This window comes from Podarcis liolepis (genome assembly GCF_965112155.1).
Source record: "Podarcis liolepis genome assembly, chromosome: 3".
In the NCBI taxonomy this organism is placed as follows: domain Eukaryota; kingdom Metazoa; phylum Chordata; class Lepidosauria; order Squamata; family Lacertidae; genus Podarcis; species Podarcis liolepis.
The window spans coordinates 97405378-97431953 of NC_139557.1; the positions used below are offsets into that span (position 1 = coordinate 97405378).

At 43.8% G+C, this 26576-nt stretch overlaps 1 protein-coding gene across 2 annotated transcripts in view; it reads left to right on the forward strand.

The window, feature by feature from the left end:
* The window catches only part of PTPN14 (protein tyrosine phosphatase non-receptor type 14), a 116197-nt gene that overhangs the window by 50862 nt on the left and 38759 nt on the right, over window positions 1–26576 (forward strand). For both annotated transcript variants that reach the window (XM_083494132.1, XM_083494133.1), the window contains exons 4-5: window positions 18704–18801; window positions 22600–22667. In XM_083494132.1, coding sequence (XP_083350258.1) covers window positions 18704–18801; window positions 22600–22667 — 166 coding nt within the window. The remainder of the gene's footprint in view (window positions 1–18703; window positions 18802–22599; window positions 22668–26576) is intronic.

The following is a 26576-nucleotide window of genomic DNA, read 5'->3' on the forward strand; positions in this document are numbered from 1 at the left end:
TGTTTGCTTCAGGTTGAATCTTTTCAGGTTGCGTCCCGCGGCGCCCCGGAAGTAACGGGTAATAATAATAATAACAATTTATTTGTACCCCACCCATCTGGCTGGGTTTCCCCAGCCACTCTGGGCAGCTTCCAACAGAACATTAAAATTTACCTCCGGGTTTCATCGCTCGTGCATGTGCAGACGCTCAGAATGACGTCACGCGCAGACGCGGGTTGCGTTCTGCTCATGTTGCGAATGGGGCTCCTGAACGGATCCTGTTCGCATCCAGAGGTACCACTGTACTGAAAAAACTCTGGGGACCTGTCCGTAGCATAAATTTGCATAAGATTTACATATGGAGGCAATTTTAAGCTGACTTTCAGAGGGGAAGGGGATAAGCAAAAACAGAACTCCGCAGTGCCATCTGGTGCCACAGTGTTAGAACGCATAAACAACGCACATAAGGCTCGTTTTCTTTGCCAATATAGCTGAGCCCTGTGTCTGCATTGGATTCAAAATTGTTTTGACTGTTTTTATGCATGCGGTTGTTTTATATGTGGTTTTATTGTATTGTAAGATTGCTTCAAAGTGCTTCATACGTGGCAATTCACAAATGACATTAAATAAATAAATAAGGAGGCTTAAGCAACATCAGGCAGGAATGTGAGCAATTCCTCTCCCCCCCCCCCAAAAAAGTCGGTACTTTAATTACAGACCCGTTAAACAGCAAATTTGTGGCCATCCAGCTGTTCTCTGTATTGCCAGCCGTCTGCAGGTGGAAGTACAGTACTTGTCTGGTGTAGCTGAAGCACCTGCAATTTGAATAGTTACCTGGTATAAAGCAGTCTTTATGGCCCTCTGAAGGACAGATATTTGCATGGATTGCTAATTTAAGTCGGCTCTTCAAGTGTAATGCATCCCTTGATGCTGATATAGATCCCTGTTTATAATACTTGCAGATCAAACGGCCATGTTTACACAGCTCTCTAGTTGCACAGACAAAATCCACCATATGGCCGTGTTACCTGACTTACGCTGCAATCCTATTCGTGTCGTCTCAGAAACATGCCTTGTTGAGTTCAGCAGTGGCTCTAGATTTTCTCCAGTCTAGGTCACTGTGGACGATTCCAGCAGAAATCCCGAGCTACAATTTTAGTGTTTCTAGATAGACACAGGTTTTGTACTTCTTCCTGAAAGGCCATGAGTGGCATTTGAATCTCCTCAGGCTCATTGAACTGTAATGTGCCAAGGCCTATTCACATGCGTTGAAATTAGTGTAATATGAAAGCAGGCTACAGAGCTCAACAAGTACAGTGTTGTTTGTTTTTTACATTTTCAGTAAATTTTAAGGCCTGGTGCAGACCTTCCATGTGTTTTCCGGTGTGAATTCCCCCCTCCGTTTACGGGTTGCTTTAACTTTGCAGTAGTGTTACATCTGCACAGAAACAAATCAGGAGTAACATTAAAACAGATGGTGTGGCTATAGCATGGCTGAGCCCCCTCACACATCCTTTCTCACATGGGTTGGTTATGTGAATCATCCTTAAGCCTGCTGTGGGCCTTTAAGATGTCCAATGCCACAGGAACTCGGCTCCTTATACCAGGTCCATTCCCTAACATTTTCCAGGGCTTGAGAGGAAAGAAAAACACCATAAATAATTATCTGTATGAAATATTGAAGGTCACATTTACAAAAGGACCCCACATCAAAAACACAGTGGCAACAAGATGTTTATTCAGAGGACAGCAAGTTGGCTTATCATGCGGTATTTTGAAGTCCAACTGAGTTGCACTAATTTCACTCATCCATCTTTGTGGATTCCATTTTGTCTGCCTTTTCCATGCCAGGCTCATAGTTCGTGATTCTGACCAGGATCAATTTTCCCAGATACATCTTTTTTTCTCTGACTCGGCATCCAAAGCAAAGTAAGATAAAGTGAGGAACTCGTAATGTGAGCAGTGTTCTGTCATTGTTTATCTACCAGCCTGTTCTTCTCATCCTGTGATTCTAACTTTCCTGGAAAATGATGCAGGATGAAAATCTCTTTTGTGATGGCAAGGGGAATTATAAATCAAGAAGAAAAAACAGTTGTGCCTCCATCTCTCCCTGCACCCATTGTTTCCCAGCAAGGAAAAAGGCACTCATAGTTTCCTCAAACATTTCAGTCTGTCTTTGCAATATACTCTTTTTGCATGTTTAAAACTGTTGGCAGTGTGAGAACATTGTTTTTAAGTGCCTTCCCTCCATTTTGCAATTTTTAGTGGAAATATTAATCCTTTGGTCAGGTAACTATTGTTTCTAAACAGTGCACTTTTTGTTATCTTGATTAGTTTGGGTATCCTACTGTGCCAGTCTGCCTTTGAACTGGGGGCTGCTGATCAGATTATTTTGCTCCAGGATGTGGACCCCCCCCCCCATTTTCTTTCACCCCAAGTACCCACACTGGTCTCATGCACATGGCTGCAGAATTCATGCTCACAATGCACACCATAGGAAAATAGGCCCTGCATGGCTGCAGGTATCTTGCAAAGGGGGCCAAATTTTGGCACACTTTTAATAGCCGTGCTTTCCTTCAATATTAATGTTGCAGACCTGTTGTGAAACCTGGAATACAATAGACTAGGCCAGGCACCTTTTGAAAGTTATGTGACTTTTTCATCGTGGGTGTTTTTGTATGGTCATGTGTTGGGTTTAATGTTCTTGGATTCTTTGTTTTCATTCCTTCTAGAGGGGTCAGAACTTTCTCTTGTGGGCTTTGGAATGAGAGCGCCTTCATGGTTTTAATTCGCTGTTTATAAAAATAATTTGCTGAGGATGGCAAACCCTTCTCCCTGCTGACTCCCACCAGTGAATGGAGAGCTTGTTCCCATTGTGTTGAGTACTGAAGCCTGAACTCTTTGCGGCAAATATCTCAAGACCATATTGAGGCTTTGCTAGGCTCTCAGCCTTGAAAATTGGGGGGGGGGGGGGAGACTGTGTCGGCCAGGGAGGTGAAGGCAGAATATTCATACAGTATTTGAAAACATTTGAAATGTGTATTTCCTAACTTGGAAAGGTCGGACACATCTTGCAGCTGCAACTTACTGTTAGTCGAGTCATGTCCTGCTCTTTAACAGGGCTTCCAGTGGTTACCCATTCAAGGGGCTGAATGGACTACACCTGGTCCACCCACAACAAGGGTACTGTTTGGGGGAGACTGTTGGTGGGAACAAACTGAGGTTAAGCTTGGCTGCAGTTAATTTGAAACAAAGGGCTGGGCAGGTGGATTCTCCAAACTCTGGTGCAAGGTTAGGAGAGTTCGGTATTTTATTATTTAACTTGAAGTTCCTTTGTCCAGGTCCCAGCTGAACATTATACATGATGCTGCAACTGAGTCACTTTCAATTACCTATCTCCCCAATCTACATTTCCCTATTTGGCTAATGTGAGAATGAGGATTCCGGATTGGGTAGATTCAGGTTAGCTCATAACTGTGATTTAATTGGGCCTATCCCCCACTCCTCCTAGATTTTGGGTTAAATAAATGCAGTTTCTTCACCGCTTACATTGACAGTTTTTTTGTTAATGCCATTTATGTCAGAAACCTTCCAGATCAAGTCTGTATGTATGGCCTGAATGAGCGGCTTGCTTTGTGTGATTGCTTTACATTTGATTGAGACTGGGCTGCTCGGGGGGGGGCGGGACAACTTTAAAAATAATATACACATCTTGGCGCTTTAAACGTTAACTGTTAAAAAACATGTCTAAAGAAGAAAATATTTTAAAATAATTTTTAGAAAGGTTGAGGGTTCCTCCCCCCAACAAACACACTCAGAACGACATGGGAAACAGCACTACTTTAGTACTGTACTTCAAACGTCTTGAGAATAAAGTGGACTCGTAAATGAATGAACTTTGAAAAGTGTAGCCAAGGGGTGTGTAAAAGGCTCGTGGCTTCTATTGGCACGTGGAGCAAGTGATATGGCATGGCTCTGCCAAATGAAACTAAAACCTTAGAGGCAAACAAAACATTTTGTGGTAAGATCAAAACGCTTGAAGCAAGATGGTTTGCTTAGAACTTCCTTCTTAACGACCACAATTCTAAACAGTTTTACAGCTAGGGATTAAGCCCCGTTGGACGCAACAGGCCTTACTTCTAAATCGACGTGTATAGGATTGTATAATGTGCTTTTCTGCTGTAGAATAATGCATTTCTCCTGGGCGGGACTAGGGGGTGTTCAGATTATTCTGATGGCAGCTTTATATCATTGAGGCAGCAGGCGCACGTGTAATATGCATTGACATATCTCTCGGTGACTCGTGGTTGTACACATAGGTTCGTTGAAAGTTTTTGGTAGGAAACAATTGCCTGTTTCACCTGCGCAATGGCGTTGCAAAGTCAGAGCGGCCCAAATATACATGTGTGAACTCGTCCTTTGTAATACTTGGGGAGTCCATGGAATGGGCAGTCTGAGAACCTTTGGTTGATTTCTACACTGATGCATCCTGTACTCATAGGCAAAACTGACGTTATTTAATGCTAGATTCAGGTAGGTAGCACGCAGTCGGGGGGGAAAAAGCACCTTAGAGACCAACTAAGTTTGTTCTAGGTATAAGTTTTCGTGAAGAAGTGTGCATGCACACAAAAGCTTATACCTAGAACAAACTTAGTTGGTCTCTAAGGTGCTACCGGGCTATTTGTTTAATTATTTAATGCTGTGGAGGCTGATTCAGTTCTCTTGCATAGGCTTCAAATATCTGAAAGACCATTTCCTTCCCTACGGTCCCTCTCAGGTGTTAAGATGGGCACCCAGCACCCTCAAAACTTAACGGTTAATTTTAGGATGAACGAGGGGTGGGGCAAGGCTTGGGAGGTGTAGAATGTGGGCATACTGCAGGCGCCTTTTACTGCCAGTTCGCTGTAATCTAACTTGCTGAAATCTGTTCGCTCTCATTGCCACCGGGAGATGTGAGCCATACCCAGTGTGGCTAGTTAGTTGGTTGGTTGAACAAGAGTAGGAAAAAAGAAGCTTCCTGAATTCATGGTATTCTGGTTTCCTTCCTCTGCACTTCATGGGAACGCAACTGAGTCAGTGATCAGAGCAAACCTCGTTTGAGGACGCAAGGAAGACCGGAAAGCTGCTTATCATTTGAGCCCTTTCAGCAATGTGCTGTATTTATATTGGAAATGACAGGGCTGTTTTTCCTTTGGCTCTCAGCTACAGAACTGCTGCTGCTTTCCCAGTCCCTTAAAAAAAAAAAAGTATTACAATGTGAACTGGAAAGGGAAAAAAACATTACGGTGCTTTGGCATGATCTAAAATTAGGTGTGGTAGCATCAAGAAGAAGCTCAGATTTAAGTATATTTTTTCTTGCTTTCTAAAATGTATTTCTATTTGTACATTTTACGGGAGGAGGGGGTGGGATTGCCCAGGAATAGGAACAAAAGAGTTTGATACCTGATTAGCAAGTTTCCATTTGAGTTGTACCTTAAAGCACACTTTTCCATAAGATGGTTGTGAGTTTCCAATTAAAATGCATATTGTAGCTTTAAACATGGTTTTAGTAAAGTTGACAACCCTATTCAGTAGAAGCACAGGGACCAACTTGTACATTTGGCAGCTAAAATGAATGAGCCTGCTTGTGTCTTAAGAGCAAGCACTTTACCTGTCCCTTCTTCAGGTGTGCACCATAAGAAGAAATTGGAAATACCATACCCACTACAGTGGTACCTCGGGTTACATATGCTTCAGGTTACATACGCTTCAGTTTACAGACTCCACTAACCCAGAAATAGTACCTCGGGTTAAGAACTTTGCTTCAGGATGAGAACAGGATGAGAGCTGCGTCTCCCATGGCTAGCAGATAGCTTCCTGAAGCCTGGAGAGTGAGAGTGGTCGGTGCGCACTGACCCCTCTCGCTCTCCAGGCTTCAGCGAAAGTCTGCATTCGCCCCATAGGACGCACACACATTTCCCCTTCATTTTTGGAGGGGAAAAAGTACGTCCTATAGGGCGAAAAATACGGTATTTAACCTTTGGTTTATTGGAAAAATCCAGCATCAGGAACTATGGTTTGATTCAGTACAACATGGTTTAAATTAACCACAATTTTCACTTGAAGCAGATTTTCCCCATCTCCTCCTCTGGCATGCGCTGAAAAAGGGGAAAACGTGAGCATGAAGTTTAAGCAGCTTCACTCATGTAGCGCCAAGCTCCATTTTAGCTTTGCATCTGAATCAGGCCATAGAAATAGTTGACAATGGGGAAGTTTCTGAAATTTGCCTGCAAGAACAAAGATCCTGAATTCACACCACAAATTGGCTACTTGGAAGTAAGTCCTGTTGAATTGGTTGGGTCTTACTCCTAGGTAAGTAAGCCTTGGCCATCTCCCCAAATCAACCACCACATTTTGTGTTCACATAAACCCTAAGCAGCAGTCTTGAAGGCCTTAGTACAGCTTAGTAGTTTATCACTGCTAGTAGTAGTTTATCACTTTGTAGCAGATAGGTCATCCCTCTTTCTCTGCCTGGCAGGAACCACCAACAAGGAGGAGGGGAAATCTGCTAATCCACTGGGAAGGGTTTGGTCCTGGGCATGTTGAGACCATGATGTGCTGAAGTGTGTTGGCACTGCAGAAGGAGGGTGCCCCTTTGCATCTTTTTATAAATATAGCAACAAAGATGATTCATAGTGTTCTGCCCAAACAGTGACATCACCTAAGCATCTCATGCTGCTGGTGGGGTGGGACTGCTTAAATCAATTTCCTTGCTACCCGCTTGCAATCTCAGCACAAGCAATTCTTTGCCCTTGCTCACTGGTTCCCCTGGTTCCTGCTGGGGAAGGTTTCTGCTTGCAAACGTCCAAAAACACCTCGCTGCTCACGAGAAGCAAGCAGGCCTTTTGACCTTTTTATGTGCCAGATTATGGGTTGAATTATGGCTCCACCAGGTGGCCCTGCCCAAATGTAACCAGACTAGGTGTTGGTATTCATAGTTCCGCTGGAAGCTACCTTATACTGAGTCAGACCTTTGGTCTATCAAGTTCAGTGTTGTCTACTCTGACAGGTAATGGCTCTCCAGGATTTGAGACGGGGTCTCTTCCAGCTCTACCTGGAGATGCCAAGGATCAGGACCAGCCAACACATGTGGCAAGGTGAGGCAACCAACTCAGACAGCAGCACCCAGAGAGGCAGCAGACCCAGCCTCCAAAGAATGCATCGCTCACTGCTGCTGTGGCAGCAGCTGCAGCATGCTGAGATGAGAGCCAGTGTGGTGTGGTGTGGTGTAGTGGTTAAGAGCGGTAGACTTGTAATCTGGGGAACCGGGTTTGTGTCTCTGCTCCTCCACATGCAGCTGCTGGGTGACCTTGGGCTAGTCACACTTCTTTGAAGTCTCTCAGCCCCACTCACCTCACAGAGTGTTTGTTGTGGGGGAGGAGGGGAAAGGAGAATGTTAGCAGCTTTGAGACTCCTTCGGGTAGTGATAAAGCGGGATATCAAATCCAAACTCCTTCTTCTTCTCTTTCATTTTTTTATTATTAATGATTTTCTTGATTTACAAAAGTGTGTGCATAGTTTCTCTCTCATATTTTCCCCCACGAACTCCCTAGATGCAGTCAAAAAACAATGGGAGGATGACATAGGCTATGAGATTAACCCCACTCAATGGACCAAATTGTGGTCTAAACCCCCCTTTAAATCCGTATCAACAAAAAGAAAAGAACTCACTCTGAAACTCACCTACAGGTGGTACCTAACACCAAGAAAACTAGCGCTAATACACACAGGAACCTCACTAAAATGCTGGAGAGGGTGCATCTCCACAGGCACATACTTCCACATGTGCTGGGAGTGCCCCAAAATCCAACTATTCTGGACAACAACCATACAAGAAATAAGTAAAATAACCAAGCAAGTATTAGAAAGCACCCCAGAATTGACCTTACTAAACATCTCCCAAGATAATAATGCAGCATGCTCTTTCGAGGCTGGATCTTCCACCTCCTCGACAGCCCCCACAATGCCACCTCTGCAGCAGCCCCTCGGAGGCAGTGTTGGCCCATCCTTAGGGAGAAAATGGTGGTGCCTGCTCTCTGGAGTCTGCACCCAGATTCAGAGCAGGCCTCTTTCACCCCAGGGCAGCCTTCAACAGTCATGTGAGGTTGATTTGATTTCTCCCCACCCTTTGTTCCTGGTGTACATCTTCACTCGCTTTTTCTTCCCTGGTGGGGTGGGGACGCCATTTTGTTGTTCGCCTCAGGTGCGCAAATGTCTTGGGTTGGCCTTGGATGCAAGGCAGGTGTTCCACCACTGAGCTATAGCCCTTCCCTGTATCAGGTGGTAGCAGTATGTAAAGATAGGGTAATACTTATTTATATGTTTTATTAATTTAATAATTTATAGGCCACTTAACCCTTCCCCTGCTGGAGAAAAAAATCACGCTTGCTTTATTTGGTCAGGCTGTTTGGGCTACTGGTTGGCCACTGTGAGAACAGGATGCTGGCCTAGATGGCCTGATCCAGCAGGCTTTTCATATGTTCTTAACTAAGTTGTTGTGTGCGTGAACGAGGTCCACTTGTGCAATAGGACTTTCTCCCCCACTCCTCTGCCCATATGCCCCTGAAATTGCCTCTGCAGGGTTGGGGAGAAAACCCAGAACAGGTTTAGGGGTACACAGGGGTGGGGAGTCCCATTGTACATGGGAACCTTATTCTTTGCATTCATACCCCACTTAGACCCTTTGCATCTTGAAGTTCACTCTTGTATCTGAGAACTACCCCCTCTCGGCTGCGTTATATTTAAATTGGAACCACGTATTGCATACCTCGGCCACCATTCCATCCCAGTGATGACTCCTATGCTGCCTAAGCCCCAGAATTGTAAATCCATTACTGTTTAGACAGCATCAGTTTGAATTTAGAGGTTGATGATCCATTAGAGAATTGTGTTCTGCAACAAAGTATGGACCCCGGGTTTCCGTCAGGGCTGCAGAGTCGTTCCCATGAACTCAAGAGCTGGCCATCCCTTGTATAAACTGTTGAGGGAGAGCTTAATGTAATTAGCTGCATTTGCATAACCATTGTAATATGCAAACGAGCCTGAAAGAAGATGGGAGTTGAAAAGTGTGACACAATTTCCTTTGCGCCTTTCTTGCATCTTAGTGCTTGCGGAGTTCAATTAACCCTCTTTGTTACGGGAAAAAATGAAAGCAATAATTAAAACGAGACAACTTACTGACTAATTGTACGAGGCATTTTCAGCATGACTTGTTTGAAATAACTAAAGTGGCCCTGACCTTTTGGGTTTTACAATCTGTAGATTTCTCTGTAATGAGGATGTAATTTTTCCTCAAATGAAAATAGGAAAAGCATCTCTGCAGATGCTTCTGTGCAGAAAAATAAATGGTAGTTCCCACTTGTGCAAGGAGGGGAAAGATAATTATCCGAATATGATTAACTTACCCCCTCTCTTTCTCCCACCCCCCATGTAGTTAACAGTGAGGAATTTATGCACTGTGAGAGGTCAGTGAATGGGTAACTAATGTAAATGAATGCAGCTTTGTTCTACTAGGGCGTTCAAATAATTCACTGGAGAGTGGCTGATGAATAATTTGAAGGGAAATATAAATATATCCTCAAAATTTCATGAGATGTTCAATCTCTCCACAGCCTCTATCGGCACAGCAGCATTTCAGTGTGACCATCAAGCTACACCAGTGAGCAGACTCAATGCCAGTGTACATTTGACTCTGACAGTAAAAGGCCTTGCTCAGTCTTTGCCCAGGTCGGATAACAATGTCGCTGGTTTGCACAGAACCTTAAGCAACAGGTGCTACGTGCACACCCAGGCAAAGCATTGCATTCACGTGCTCTCCCCCCCTGCCCTGTTGCACGTGGAAGGAAGGAGAATTTCTTCCAAGTTTACTTTTAAGCTACGTCCTCACTGTACCTTGAAAGCACTGTGACATCACTTGAACAGTCACGTCTTCCCAAAAGAATCCTGGGAACTGTAGTTTGTTAAGGCCATCAAGAATTCTTAGAAGGCTCCGGTTCCCCTCCCAGAACTACAGTTCCCACAGTGCTAGCGGGGTCATGACACACCACACCCCAGTGCCTGCAGACTCCATTGCCAGCGTACCCAACCCCGAAGGCAATTGGGTCGACGGAGGGTAACCGAATGTATAATTTGAAAACAATCCTGTTGCACAGGTGATTCTGAAATTGGGATTTAGTTAACAACACTGTTGAGCCTACAAGTCACAAAAGAATTCCATTCGCTTGCCCAGACCTGTGGCGTTTCTGCAGAGCTTAGCGCTGTAGTGAGCTGTAAACACATACCTGGGCGCGAGCTGCTGGGTACAAGAATGTCACTTTTACATAACCCCTCTTGAGAGGGGACCCACATTGGCTTGGGATTGCAAAGGACATCTCTACATAAATACAGCTGAAGCCCATGCATACAGTGGTACCTCAGGTTAAGAACTTAATTCGTTCTGGAGGTCCATTCTTAACCTGAAACTGTTCTTAACCTGAAGCACCACTTTAGCTAATGGGGCCTCCTGCTGCTGCCACGCCGCTGGAGCACGATTTCTGTTCTCATCCTGAAGCAAAGTTCTTAACCCGAGGTACTATTTCTGGGTTAGAAGAGTCTGTAACCTGAAGTGTCTGTAACCCGAGGTACCACTGTACCTACTTAGGAATAAGTCATGTTCAGTACAGTGAGACTTGCCTCCAAGTAAGAGTGACTTTAAAAGAGGCTTATCATCATGCCAATTTCTATACAAACTGCTTACAACCTGGAAGATAATGTGTTGCTTCACTGTGAGAATCTCTCTCAGGCTCACATTTTCTCCTCCTTTTACCCTCTCTTCTCTCTTCTGTCTATTTTCTTCATTCAAGGCAAACCATCGTTTGCTGTTTTATGTGAACTTTCAAAATGAAGGTGGGTTTCCCCTTACATACAAGGAACCAAAGCAGAATCAAAGCTATTCCACTTCACTTTTGCAAGGATTGTGCATCTCATAGTTTCCCAGTGCATGCAAAACAGCCAACAGAGGTTTGGTCCAAACTTTGAAAGGAGGCAGGGAATCACATCATGAGAGATGAGGAATACATTGGAGATTGGGCCTTTTCAGTGGCGGAGTTCCCTTCCAAGATATATATGATGGGCTGCCTCAGCTCAGGTCTTTTAGGAAAGTTTTAAAAACTCATTTGTTTCCCCTAGTTTTTACTTGAAGGTTTTACTGCACATTCTCCTCCTGGGGTTTTTATTGGTAGCTATTGAATTTTATTGCATTGGGCTTATTTAAGCTGACTCTTTTAAAAATAAATAAATTGAATCATATGTTCCAGTGTTACGGTTAAAATTGTGCATTTGCTATTAACGCAAGTTGTCTTGGGAAGGCTACATAGCCGTGAAAGACAGCTTATAAATATTTGAAACAAATCCTGACCTGTAAAATGGGAATAATAATCAGGCAGCATCACACTTGTTCTGGACCACATATTTGAAATGTGGAAAAGAACAAAAGGATTGCAGTAAGTTACTCCATGGGTAACAAGTAAATTATAAATATAAAGGAACGATCCACCAAGGATGGTTCCACATGCTCCACGTACTGAAAGCATTTTTACAAGAAGACTTTGCAGTGCATCTCATTTTTAACATTTGGCTTTGCCATATCCTTAAGATTCTTTTAGCATGAATCTCATCATCTGACTTGGCTATTAACCTGGCTGAATACCAGAGGAATCTTCAAACTGTTGACTCACATTGCTTCAGTGTGTAACCCAAGCTTCTTTCCCTCACATTGTAATGTTAGTGGCATGTCCCTTTCAGAGCAAGCAGAAGCATATTTGGGGATGATTCAGTTGGTGTTGCTTGGCACAATTAAACTCTATTATGGTGAGCTGTGTTCCTTAGCATGCGTGGAAGTTGTCTGTGGGATAGCCTGACCCCCATCATGTGAATCCCAGTTATCCAAAACTTTTCAATTCAAGTTCCCCATATAAAACATTGCCTTGTAGTGCTAAATTGACCTTTCTTTCTTAAATAATTCTTGGGCCCCCTTTAGCTGCTATGTATGAATGATAAAGCTGTCAATGGCAACTAGTTGTGAGAGCGATATACCGGTAATTATGTTCACTGCACAGCTATGCCTGTTTATACCAGTTGCTGCTGGGGCTCTGAAGTGGGGAGGGTGCTGTTCTTGGCTTTTTGTAGGCAGCTGGTTGGCCACCTTGAGAACAGCATGCTGGGTCCAGCAGGGCTCTTCCTGTATTAAAAATAACAGAAATATGGAAGAACGAGGAAACCCCGACTAAAGACCTATGACAAGAGAAACTGATGGACTATGCAGAATTGGCAAAATTGACTCATAAACTATGGGACAAGGATAACTGTGACTTTAAAGATGAATGGGAACCTTTTGCAAAGTACTTAAAGAAACAGCAAAGTGAACTGGACTCCTTGGCAGGTTTTGAATAAACACTCACAAATTTTTTATTGACAATAATCAGTCAGACAAATTAAGGATTTATACAATTATGTAACATGCAGAGAATAGCATCTGTAGAGAAACCAGAGATTGGAGCTGAGGGAAGTCTGGGGGGAGGGTGGGTTATTTTATGGGGGGAAGGATGATATGTATTAAGACAATATGTTTTGTTTAAATTCTTAATAAAAAATAATAATAACACAAATAAAAGATCAAGAGTCAAAACCCTGGGAAGAGAGTGTTCACAGCAGGGGAAAGCAGGGTGCTGAGAATTCCAGCCCATTATTTCGAGTGGCAGGCACTGACTTAGCCAATGCCCAGTGCAAACTGTTCAGCACTCTAATTATAAGAAGCACATGGTGTTCAGCTGGGACTTTTTTTAAAAAAAAAGGAAAGGAAAGCATGCTCTTTCCCCCACCCTCTTGCTTCCTGCCCTGCTCATTTCAGCTGCCTTTTCTCTTTTTAAATTGTCTTTTCCTTGTTCCTTTCCAAGCTTGACAAATTGGGTTAATCCCATTGGGCCTCTGTGCTTTTTTTTTTAAATTGCTGTCACCTTGTTTCGGATTTGCTACAATTTATGGTCCTAGTTCAGTTGAGGTATGCTCAAGAATGTCTTTGAAAAGGGAGTAAAGAATTGGAGGCTATTCCAGAAATGTGTGTGTGATGGTTGGGGGGGGGGAATCCCAACAACCCAAAACCTGCATATTTCTGGTACTGGCCCGAATCTCCTGGTATTTTGGATTAACCCTGATTAATAGGTGGTTGTGAAGGGAGTTTGGTGTGCTTATGCATTGTACTTTGTCTCCCTGTAATTTGCTTTAATTAATTCAAGAGTTCAAGGGCAGGCACTAAGGACTGGGTTGAGACATGCCTTCCATTTTGTTGCAAAAGCACAGGCTATATTACTGCCCCCTTTAAAAAAAACACCCCAAAGGTTTAATCTTAATACATTTATTTTAAGTGTCTTTTTTGCCTTGGTTTTAATGTATCTATATGGGGGCTTTCTTGTCTTTCTCTTTGTTTGTTTGCAAGGCACTTCAGGTTGCCCCAGGCAAGTCAAGCGACTAACCAATTCAAAAAATATTAATAAAAAATGGTTATTTTAGTACATCCAAAACCTGAAATCTGTTGAGGACAAAAATGAGTAAGATTTGTGGGAGAACATTAATTCCCAGTTGGTGATGGCAGGTCCCCAACCCTTACCCTGCGCCCTCCCCCATAACGTAGGAAAGGAGAAAACGAGCCCAGAATCAAAGAAGAGAGGAAATCTCGAAGGTACGGTGCGAAAAACATATTGCCCCAACCATTTCACACCATAAGATGTGTAGTGGATGATCTCTGTCTGAAACCCTGCTGCCAGTTGGCATGATGGACAGTCCTTTGAACTGGTATGCAGACTCAGGACTACTATCTTGGTGAGAAGTAGGCCAAACAGGTAGAAGCGAGAGCACATCCATCAGTTTCACTTTCCAAGGCCCCCATGGCACTGCCTTAAACCTGATCCGTTTATCAGTTATTGTTTTATCCTGCCTATCTCTTAACATCTCTTAGGGATCCCTAAGAGAATCCCTTAGGGATCCGCATCTCTTAGGGATGTGGGTGTGGCATTGTGGGTTAAACCACAGAGCCTTGGACTTGCCAATCAGAAGGTCGGCGGTTCGAATCCCCGTGACGGGGGGAGGTCCCGTTGCTCGGTCCCTGCTCCTGCCAACCTAGCAGTTCGAAAGCACGTCAAAGTGCAAGTAGATAAATAGGTACCACTCCGGCGGGAAGGTACACGGCATTTCCATGTGCTGCTCTGCTTCACCAGAAGCTGCTTAGTCATGCTGGCCACACGACCTGGAAGCTGTACGCCGGCTCCCTCGGCCAATAAAGCGAGATGAGCACCGCACCCCCAGAGTCGGCCACGACTGGATCTAATGGTCAGGGGTCCCTTTGCCTTAACAGCTTCAGGGAAGCGTATATGGTTCTCCACCCAGAGGGCAACTCCGCAACCCAAGATTAGCCAGCAGGCTTTGTGGCTTCCTGGAGATTTGAACCTGGGTCTCTCTGGACTGGTATTAGCCCATCACTCTCACTGCTGCAGCACGCTGCCTCTCTTATAACACACATATCAGCCTACTCCAGTTCCTGTTTCGCAATTCACTGCTCTCTTTAAGCTGCTAGGGACTGGGATGCCTGTCATCCCAAACTTGCTACATTTTAAGAAAATGTTCATTAGTTCTATGATTCACCGAATCAATATTTCTTCGGCATCGTTTTCATTTTAAAAAATAAAATAAAAACCATTCAAATCCCTGAGAAATTACCAGGAAGATGGGAACAGGTCTAGGCTGTTTAATTAACAGGCTACCGGTCCATCCAGTAATTACGTAATAGAGAGGAATTTAAAAGGAGTTGTACCTTGCTGGCAACCAAGGTGCGTGTTTCATATTAGAAGCTGCTATTAAGCACGTTCCTTTAATTTTTTCAAATACACCCAATTGAAAGTATAGCTTGGAGACATCCAGTATCTAGACAGTGGGTTGCATCCAGTGTAGTGAAAAGAAACAAGCTCCATCAGTGCAAGGATTTGCACGAGTGCAACAGAAATCCCCACCCCCTCTTCCTCCCACCCTAAACCCTTAATCTTTTCTGGGGTTTTCCCCAATCTTCCAGAGCAGGTTTGGGGGAGGCAGGGGGTGCACACAGGGAGAGGGGAGGAAAGGTCCATTTTGCAAATGGAATTGATTGCGCTGATGAAACACCCTACAGTCACAGTAAGGCTGCAAGGTTTAGACAGCTGGAATGGTTGTTTGATCAACAAAAGCTTCCATTGATTATTCAGCAGAGGCTAATTTTAATGGATTGAGCTAAAAGTTAAAAGCATACAGGTGTTTATTATTATTATTATTATTATTATTATTATTATTATTATTGAGGGACGACAACAACTGTTTCCATCCCTGCGTATTACTATAGCAAGGTAATGGCCTTTCCCCTCAGACATATTGGTTTCTTTACTCCACACACTTCCTTTAGTATCTTAAAAATATATTTATTTACCGTAAAATACGTTTCCTCAGAAATGATCAAGAAGTGGAAACTAACCTTACCACTGCTGCAAACGTAGTGATTGTAAAGAACTGGAATAAGAACATACCTGCTACAGAGTTTGAATGAATCAAAAAGATCTGGGCCATAGTGACGATACCTACTATAACAGAATATGTGTAAATCAACCCAATAAATTTATAGAGCGATTGTGGGGTGTGGGTTTTTTTGGTTTTTGTTTAGATGTTCTGGAATAATAAGTTCAGTAGCAGGGTAAACCCTATGCTATTTTTAGTTTATTGTAATGCTATTAATTTAAGGCTATTAGTTGGAATAGTTATTGATATATCAATGATCTAAATAAAATATACTTAATAAAAATACATTTTTGGTGAGACTTTGATGTTATGAAGATGTACCTAAACTTAATCGGTTTAAACACTAGAAACTTCTTACTTATGAATCACTTTCCATGAGACATCCTGAAGCATATATATAACAGTTGCAAACGGTTAAAACAATTGCATATATAAAAACAGTTATAAACCATTATGAAAAAGAAGTTTGCAACAGCAACAGCACATAGATAAAGATTTTTGGAAGACCTTTTGAAAGAGGAACATCTTCAGCAGGCACTGAAAAGACCATATACTGATGGAAAGGAGTTCTAGAGGGCAGGTACCACCACACTAAAGGCCCAATTTCCCACATTGTGTGGTACACACCTCCTGATAGAATGGTGTGAGCACCTGATACTTGATCGCATTGATCTGCGCTTGCGCTTGACCCAATTTGTACTTGCTCAATCGATCAGTTGGCGGTTATAGTTCTTACAGGTGAAAAAACAGCATGCAGCCCGTGGTATGAGACAGAAATTAGTGCAGGCCATTTTGTTTCACCCATCTTATGTCAACAAACCAAGATCTGTCACTGAGTGTTTCTGTATGGTGTTTGTTTCTGCAGATGCATTCAGCTTTTTTACTTCATACTTCCTTGAGAATAGCTAAAAAGTGGAGTTAAAGAGGCCCAGCAAGGCCCATCTCTGATGCCTGAGCTTCTTCTTTTTTTAAAAAAAACAACAACCCCACAATCATGGCATTCTAGAGCAGCCCTTCTCAACCTTGGGTCCCCAGATGGTGTTGGTGTTGTAGTCCAAGTGAGAAAGGCTGTTCTAGAAAGGCTGTTCTAGAATGACTCTAACCTAGGCTTCCTCAGCCTAGGCCCTCCAGATGTTGTGAGACTACAATTCCCATCATCCCTGACCGCTGGTCCTGCTAGCTAGTTATGATGGGAGTTGTAGTCCAACATCCAGAGGTGAGAAAGGCTGTTCTAGATTGACTCTAACCTGGGCTTCCTCAACCTCGGCCCTCCAGATGTTTTGAGACTACAATTCCCATCATCCCTGACCGCTGGTCCTGCTAGCTAGGGATCATGGGAGTTGTAGGCCAAAAACATCTAGAGGGCTGAGGTTAAGGAAGCCTGCTCTAACCTCTTTCATGTATTAGTCACATGGACATGGTCTATGAACAGAACAGGGCAACAGAGTTACGCTGGTCGGTTTGCTTAAAAATAACTGAACAACATTTCAAGCGTCACTGCTTAATGGATGCTGCTGCTGTTTAAATATGTGTTCCATGGTACAGTAATGAGGTTAAAAAAATGTGACAGGGCTTCAGACAGAAAGAGGTGGTTCCGCTTTGCTGCTCTCACTTGGATGGGCTAAAACTTTTGCCCTGTTCTACTCCCCAAGTGCAACTCTAGTCTGTTATTGTAAATGCCGTGATATGCATCTGATGGTGCGTAAGGTTACAACTCACGTTTTCTGCTGAAGGGAAACAACCATCTTGTACTTCCATCTTTGCCTGGACTTGTTTTCCACTCCCCTGCATACCCGTTGAAATGAGATTGGCAGCCTTGCAGCGATTATATGTACAGTCAAAACAGGGAAAACTCTGCTCCCTTTGCTAACGGAAGGTCTTCTGTTCACATACTCCAGGCTTATTTTTCTTTCCAGGCAACCTAATTTAGACAAACCCCACAGGCCTTCAGAAATTTAGCATCTAGCGAAACTCCCCGGCCTTTTCCAGTGCTCAGCCAGGCTCTGAAGTGCATTCTTAATTATAATGTCACAACTGTGCAGCAAGCTGGAGAATTCAGGCTTGGTCGGAACTTTGGTGCTGTCTAGCGGCCAGATCCTGCATCTCTATCTTTCTGTGGCCCTGGAGAATGAGAAGAAGAGCTTTGCCTATCAAGAAACAAATGTTTTTCAGCAGGCATTTTTCAGATGTTCCAGACTCATAGCTAACATCTTGCAAAAATGCTACAGGAACTGTTTTGAAAACGTATTAGAGAGTTCCATTGATTTCTTGCAATACATCTTTATAGATCATTATTATTATTAGCAGCCTCCAGACTGTCAGTATTTTCAGGGACGGATTCAAGCACATACTGGAAATTTTAGGTTTGCCGACTTCCGGAACGGATTAAGTTTGAGAACCAAACACAGAGCAGGGAGGAGAATGATGAATGCTCATTGTTATATAACTCCCATGCACATGTATTAGAATGAATGCTCAGTGAACAGTGGGCACAACCTCCACACAAGCCTTTGTGAAAGCAAATCAGGATGAATGCTTATTAAGCAGACTACAGTGATACCTCTGGATGCGAATGGGATCCGTTCCGCAGCCCCATTTGCATCCAGAGCAGAACGCAACCCGCGTCTGTGCATGCGCGGGTCGCAATTCGCCACTTCCGCGCATGCACATGACGTCATTTTGAGCATCTGTGCATGCGTGAGTGGCGAAACCCGGAAGGAACGCGTTCTGTAACTTCCGGGTCGCCACGAAGCGCAATCCGAAAACACTCAACCCGAAGCTACTTCATCCCGAGGTATGACTGTATCTGGTTGGATTTTGATATATCACAGCAGGAAAAGGCAAGAGTAAGTCCCGTTGACCACAAGGGAGCTTGCAGAAACATGGAGTCTGCTATGTAGGCTCTGCATGCAGTTGAGAATCCTGGAATTTAGAATAGGTATTTCTCTTCCATGCTGAAGCACTCGCCTTCTGGTTCAAATGCACAACAAACCATGTAGAATGCCTGGGTATAAATGTAATTGCCCAGCAATCTCTTTGTTCTTTCGGGGTGGGGTGAGGGGAGTCCCAGACGTAGGTACTGTTGGTTTCATTTTGCTGTATCTCTTGTTTACAGGTATCAGTATTACCTACAGGTAAAAAAAGATGTTCTTGATGGACGATTGCGATCTTCACGGGAACATGGGATCAAGTTAGCTGCCTTGGCAGTTCAAGGTACGGCAAACTCACCTGCTCACTCTCTTATTATCTGTTTATTTGACTGCAACAGGAATAAATTCCAGTTACTGTAAACTAGATGTGGCAACCTGCTCAGCGTGGTAGCTGGCTTGATTCAAAATATTTCAGATGACAGCCACAGACTGACATTTTTAAAAGTGCCACTTTATAACTTGGAAATAGTATATGTATGGAATTCAGCCCCCAAGAAATAATTCCTGGCATAACTGTAAGTGTTAGAAATTTATTTCGCTACATTTCCTATGGTGGAGATTCCCAGGACTATTGCATGAGATTGAAACACATAATTTAAATTAGGAAGAACAGTTTAACATTCTAGCCACTGTATTTCTCTGTCTGTCTGTCTGTCTGTCTGTCTGTATCTCTCTCTCTCTCTTTCTCATTATGTAGCTGCCCATCCCGATTAGCTGGAAGTTACACTGGAAATATTGAGAGTGAACAAATGTTGAAACAGAGGGGGAAATCATGTTAGGAACAGGCCTTGAACCCTTAACTCTTGCTTCCTCATCTGATGCTCTTAGGCCAGGGGTCTCCAAGCTTTCCTTGCCTCGGGCCACTGTCTTGAGCGATGATCGCACGGTGGGCTGGAGGGCAGGGGAGCACGCGCCCGTACGCACATGCAAACGCTATTTCCTGTGCACATCCGGGTCGGAGGAGGCCCATGCGCATGCACACAAGCTATTTCTGGTGCTCCTCTGACCCAGAAGTGGGTCCCTGCGCTGCGCCGTTCCGGTAAGAGCAGGCGGTGGCGGGGGGTCTCTGCGGCCGGATAAACAAGTTCCTTGGGCCTTATCTGCCCCCTCTACCCTGCAGCTACTGTTATAGATTGTGACTAGCTAACAGTAGTCTAGTTCTTTTAGTGGGTAAACCATGGTTTCCCACTAAATGAATGAGTGTACTGCTTCCTCTTTCCCCTTTTCTGTTTCATAACCCAGGGATGGAGAGTAGTAGTTTTACACGATGATTGGCCAAATTGTGGCCCTCCAGATATTGTTAGATTAGAAACCCCATCATTCCTGGCTATTGACCCTGTTGGCTGAGGCTGATGGGTCTTAGAGTCCAGCAACATCTGGAGGACCACAGGTTAGGCACCCCTGTTTTAAACTAACCAGAGTTCCCCAAGATGTCTGACTCGGGAAACTGGTTTGTTTAATCTGTGATTTTAATGATAGCCAACCAGGATCAAAGTGGTTCCAGATTCTGACTTGTTCTCATTAATCATAGTCTGAACAAGCCACAGTTAGGACATAATTGGAAACTGTGGTTAGTTTAAAAATCAGAAATGGAAGGGAGGAGATGCGAGGATGACTGCATGAGACTAAGGTTCACCACAGCTCATTCTCATAATAGAAAATCATTGTTTCTCATTACAGTCAAACTAAGCCAGTTTTTTCTCAGGGCATAGCTCCAAAAGCTTTACTGTGGACTGAGATAGAATGTGTTTTATTGTTCCAGTGTTGTAGGCATTCAGAAAGCCTTATGTGCTCACGTTGTTCATTTTCTGCATAGCCTTTTTTTAAAAAAATTAAAATATAGGAACAAACATACAATCAGTTACAGTTTTCCCCTGTCCCCCCCCCCCCATCGTCCTTGATTGAAAAGTGACATAGGGAATTCCTACAGGTTTCCCCCCTACTTCATTTAGATGTGTGTGTGTGTGTTTTAAAAAGTTTGTGTGCAGATTTTTTAAAAAATAAAAAGAGTTACATGCACAGTTTCTTATCTGCTTGTGTTCTCTAGTTTAGAAGTAAACACACATTTATAATGTGAAATGAAATGAAACAGCATTTTTGGCACCCAGTAATCATATGAAATTGTCTTGAAGGCTTTGCAAGAATATTTGACTAGTGTAATTTACGAGGGGAATTTCCAGCATCTTGAGAACCTTTTCAGCAGTGTTTGATCTGATTCAAATAAAACAAAGCAAGAGCTCTTGGGCAATATTTCTCTCTGTTAAAATGAAGCGGGGTAGGTGGGAGAGTCTTTTACAGACAGTATTATAGCCTTCAGGAAATACTTCTACCCTCATTCTCCCGATTCCAAAACATCTGAAAAATGAATACAGTTATTTGCATGATGTTATGTGCTGAATACATAAAAAGCCGTCAGTCACTCCCATCCCTAACGGAGTAAGCAGATATGTAGAGCAACCCACAACCAGAATTTAAAATCCAGTGCCCTACAGTGCCTCATGACTGAAAGAAAAGTTTGTGCACAAGTTCCTAAAAAGATATCAAAACTGCTAGAAATAATGAGAAAAAGAATTGTGCAACCTTCAAGATGTTACAGAAAGAACATTTCTGCTAGAGTTCACCTTGCAACTTTCACTTATGGGCAGGATTTTCATCCATATCCCTTAGGAGGGTTGGAGACTTCAAAAAAGGAAGAAGTCTAAAAATGCAAGTTCTCTTTTCCCTGGCCGCTTGAATTGTCTGTCCCCATTTTGCGAAGGAACTTACTAAGACCAACAACTGGTTATCTCCTCCTTAGAAAAGGATAGGCATTGAGTCTTCCATTGCCAGCTTCTCAACAGAAATGCTCAGAAAACTTAATTGTTTTTCAGAGTAGGTAAAAGGTAAAGGTAAAGGACCCCTGGACAGTTAAGTCCAGTCAAAGGCAACCACGGGGTTGCGGCGCTCATCTCACTTTCAGGCAGAGGGAGCTAGTGCTTGTCCACAGACAGCTTTCCAGGTCATGTGCCCAGCATGACTAAACTGCTTCTGGCGCAACGGAACACCGTAACAAGTGTCAGAGTGCACAGAAACGCCATTTACCTTCCCACCACAGCAGTACCTATTTATCTACTTGCACTGTTATGCTTTCAAACTGCTAGGTTGGCAGAAGCTGGGACAGAGCAATTGGAGCTTATCCCATCACATGGATTTGAACCACTGGCCTTCCAATCAGCAAGCCCAAGAGGCTCAGTGATTTAGACCACAGCGCCACCCACGTCCCATTTTCCAGAGTAGGACAAGAGAGGGCTTGTATACTATCATACTGACCTGAAGAGATTTGCCATAAGCTGAACACAGACCATCGTCTTTGTCTTATCAACCCGCAAGCCCCATTTATACTATGTGTTCTAAGACATAATGATCTGGAAGATTATCAAGGTCCTGATTAACTGTGTTTGACTTGGTGGGTCACAAATATGGGGGTGTCTCTCTCTCTGTGTGTATGTGTGTCAGTAAGAGAAAGAGAGGTAAGGGAGGTACACTCATGAAAATGAAAGCCAGGTATAAAAATAATCCACAAACCCTACCTCAAATCTGTGATCTGTTGATCTCTGATCAAGAGGATGACATCATCCTAATTGGGAAACACCCCAAAGCTGTTCCTTGTTGCAAAAAGAAAAATATTTTAGAAATATAAGTGATAAAATCAGAACATTTTTGGTCCTGTGTGTATGTATGCATGTTTTGTTTTAGTTTGTTTAAAATAGTTTTAAACTGTTCTTCATCCAAATGGATTCCATGGCAGTGTTTAATTGGGAGGAATCAAGCAATCCATGTTTAAGTTAAATAAGGGTTGTTTTTTCTACTAAAAGAATAAATTATCCTTTGGTGAGAAAACGCCTTTCCTTTGGTAGGGAGTATTGGGTTTTTCCTTCTAAGTCACAGATTTGACATCATGCTCTCATATTTGCATTGGACATCCCAGTTCGCTGCATGTTAAACATTTTTGTATCTGTTCAAGATTCAGAGTTTCATGTGCAGGGAAGCGCTGAGCTAATGTGGTTTGCGGGTTAATTTTCTCTCCCTCTTTCCTCTCCAGCTGATTTTGGAGACTTCCATCAATTTGCATCTCATGATTTTCTCCGGGAATATGTATTGTTTCCTATGGTGAGTTCATAAACCTTGATCTTTCATTTCACCTTTTGCATGTAGGCTTTTCCTGCTTCATAGAATAATAGAATTGTAAAGTTGGAAGGGAACCTGACGGCTATCTAATGCAACCACCAGCAAGGCAGGAATCTCAACTAAAGCTGACATGACAAATGGCCACCTAAGCTCTGCTCGTTAAGTGATCCACCGTGACCTTCAGCAAATTTCAAGAAGTCAGTGGAGTAAAGTGCTTGTTGTCTCTTCCTACCTTGGAATATAGTAAGCTCGCAATTGACGCACGTTTAATTTGTGCGCATTCATAGAATCATAGAATCAGAATCATAGAGTTGGAAGAGACCACAAGGGCCATCGAGTCCAACCCCCTGCCAAGCAGGAAACACCATCACCACCACCACTCCTGACATATGGTTGTCAAGCCTCTGCTTAAAGACCTCCAAAGAAGGTCAACTTTACACACTTGGCAAATTAAATAAAAATGGAAATGGGGCTGGCATCTGGAGGGAAAGACTGGCAATCCCACCCACTGTTGCACCCATTTTATTTTTTTGACTATATACAATTTTGTCTTTAGGTGCGATCCCTGGATCCATCTAAGATCCATCCAACTTAGATCCATCTAAGTTGAGGGTTTGCTATCTATTGATAGCCACTTCCCACAAAAGCCTAAAAACCCCATCCCTTCCAGAAACCCTACCTCCCAAGCCATGCCCGCACACGTACACCAGTCACTGCCTCCTCCCTGGTCAAGTGGGCCTTCCCGGGACACAACTGAGAAGGAGCAAAAACTGACCTTTCACTTCATATACTGGAGCGACAGCAAAGGATCTAGGACAGGGGTCCTCAAACTAAGGCCCGCAGGCCAGATAAGGCCTGAGGGACTCATTTATCTGGCCCTTGGCGACCCCCGCCACCCGCCGCCCGCTCTTACCAGCGCTGCGCTGCGTGGCTGCCCACTTCCGGGTCGGAGGAGTGCCGGAAATAGCTTGTGCACATCCACAAGCGTTATTTCCAGTGTACATCCAGGTCGGAGGAGGCCCGTGCACATGCGCACAAGCTATTTCCGGTGTTCCTCCGACCCAGAAGTGCGGCAGAAATAGCGTGTGCACACGCGCATGGGCACAAGCTCCCCCAGCCTCCGGCCTGCTGCGCGCTCGGCGCTGGAGACACCGGCCCAAGGCACGGTAAGTTTGCTGACCCCTGATCTAGGAGTACCCGCAAGCTACAAACCTGCTCCTTCAGAGGAAGTGTAACCCCATCAAGAGCAGGCAATCTCCCACCCATCCAGTCTAGGGAACCACCCTAGTGCTTCAGTCTTATCTGGATTGAGTTTCAGTTTGTTGGCTCTCATCCAGTCCATTACTGAGACAAGACACTGGTCCAGTACTTCCACTGCCTCACCTGCAGATGTAAAGTAGAAATAGAACTGAGTGCCATCAGCATACTGCTGACAACGTACCCCGAACCTCCAAATAACCCCACCCAGCAGTTTCATGTAGATGTTAAACAACATGGGGGATAGGATTGAGCCCTGCGGAATACCATGTGCCATGGGGCTAAAAGGCATTCCCAAGCAACACCCTCTGGGAACAACCATCCAAGTAGGACTGGAACCACTGCAAAGCGGTGCCACCCACCCCTAGTTCGGACAGTTGTTCCAGAAGGATACCATGGTTGATGGTATCGAAAGCCACTGAGAGGCCAAGAAGAATTAACAGGGACATGTTTCCCTTGTCTCTCGCTCAACAGAGATCATCATATAGGACAACCAAAGCAGTTTCTGTGCCAAAACTGGGCCTAAACCCCAATTGAAATGGATTCAAAAATCTGCTTCCCCGGGACGTACCAATGGCCAACTTTAAAGGGGGATTAGACAAATTCATGAAGGATAAGGTTGTCAGTAGCTGCTAATGGTTCTATTGCCTCCAGTATCAGACGCAGTGTGTCTCATAGGTAACAGTTGCTGGGGCTCACGATCAGGAGAACGATGTTGTGCTCATGTCCTGCTTGTCAGCCTCCCATATGCATCTGACTGACCACTGTGGAAACAGCATTTTGTACTAGATGGGCCTTTGGCCTGATCCTGCAGGGCCCTTCTTTTGTTCACACACTTGGCAGGGAGCTTCATCTCATTACTCTGAGTTACGCATACATAAGTCTACTTTGTGGGAGTACTGGGAAGCTAAAATAGTGCTATGAGCACGTGTAATCTGTCGTTCAATGTAATAGCTAACTGGATATTTGAAGGAAGGTTTCCCACATCCAAACTCGACGCTGTAATTGGTACCTTCATCCTGCCTGGCTTTTTAACGGTGTCCACCCACTGGAAAGAGTTAGATGTCCGCATGGGATAGTTTACTTAATTGGCTAATAGTAAGCCCTTATTAACGGCATAGTCAATGGACCAAAGACTTTGCTGGCGGGTGAGGTGTTTCTTGCGAGTGGGGAGGGGGAGGGGGAATAGCAAACTTGAGAACCGGTGAAAGGTTGCTGCCTTCGGACTGTGTTTGATCTTGTGCAGCTACAATATGTGTCAAATGGCATTTCTTCAGCGGTGAAAAGAACAAAGTTATGTACACAGAACGCCTTGCAGGTGTGCAGCTGTGTACAGGCACGTAGCATGCCATTTTTCATTAGCACGCTACCGCTTTCACATTTTTCAGTGTCAGGAACAAATATTACGGGGAGGCCCCCAGTGAGCAAGGACTAAGGCAGTTTGGTTAAGTATACATACACACAGCCTTGAGGCATTCCAAAATAATCACTCAGAGTTTGATGGCTTTTTTTCTTTTTCTTTTCAACTTTGAAATTATGAGCAGATTCCATTTTGTACTATTGCACCAGATGATTTTAAAAGATAACCCGTGCCACACGCAAACCGTGTTTACAATGTAGACATCTTTCTCCCCCTAACTGTTGAGATCACAAATGTATTGGATTGCATATTTTTTAAAAACAGAACCGGCAGCAAAGCTTTTGATCTCAAAACCCTAAGTACGTCGCAGAAATGAACATAGCTCTTCTTTCCTGCATTATTTTCCTTAGAGTTTCTTAGCGATTCCCTTTTGGAGCTAATAAGCTGTTTTCCCCCTCAATATTATTTTATGTTTTTCTGTGCAATAGAATACCCCTAGGGTATATTTCATTTGAAAGGGAGATTGTGTCTATATTGGAGAGGAATCCCCCTCTCTGATGAAGATCTGAGGCTCAGTGGTAAAGATAGGTTTGCATGCAAAAGAAGGATAAGTCTGTCATTGGCTACTAGCCACAATGGTTGTGTTCTCCCTCCTCTGTCAGAGGCAGTATGCTGGGAAACCCAAGTGGAAATATTACTGCTGTGCTCATGTCCTGAGCTTGGGCTTCCCATAGCTTCCTGGTTGGCCACTGTGAGAACAGGACGTTAGACTAGAGGGGTCTTTGGCCTGATCCAGCAGGGCTCTTGTTATGCTCTTAAGTCCCAGGTTCCATTTCCAGTGTTTCCAAATAGAACTAGGAAAGAGGCATATCTGAAACCTGGGAGAGCATGGAATTGTGTGCCTTGCTATAAGGCAGCTTCCTGTGTTCTTAATGGGTCAGTTTAATTACCTGTACTCTTTCTTGCAAAATGAATGGTTTGCCTGGATGGGTTCTATGAAAGTGTTTGCTCTGTAAGCACTTTTTCTTTCTTTCTTTTGCTCAGTAGTTTCTGTTATACCAGATGGTTTGTAGGCTGCGTGCTGGGCAGCTTCCAAGTTGAGCTTTCATCTACAAGAGAATGTTGTTGTAGTCCTGCAAGGACTCTACCACCTCAGAATGCAGGGTTTCTAGGGTTCGGGGTGGTGGTGGTCCACCCAAATCTATAACATTATATTGCTATACGAGAGGGAAGACAATGCCTTTGCCCACTTTCTTTACACAATGCATAACTGT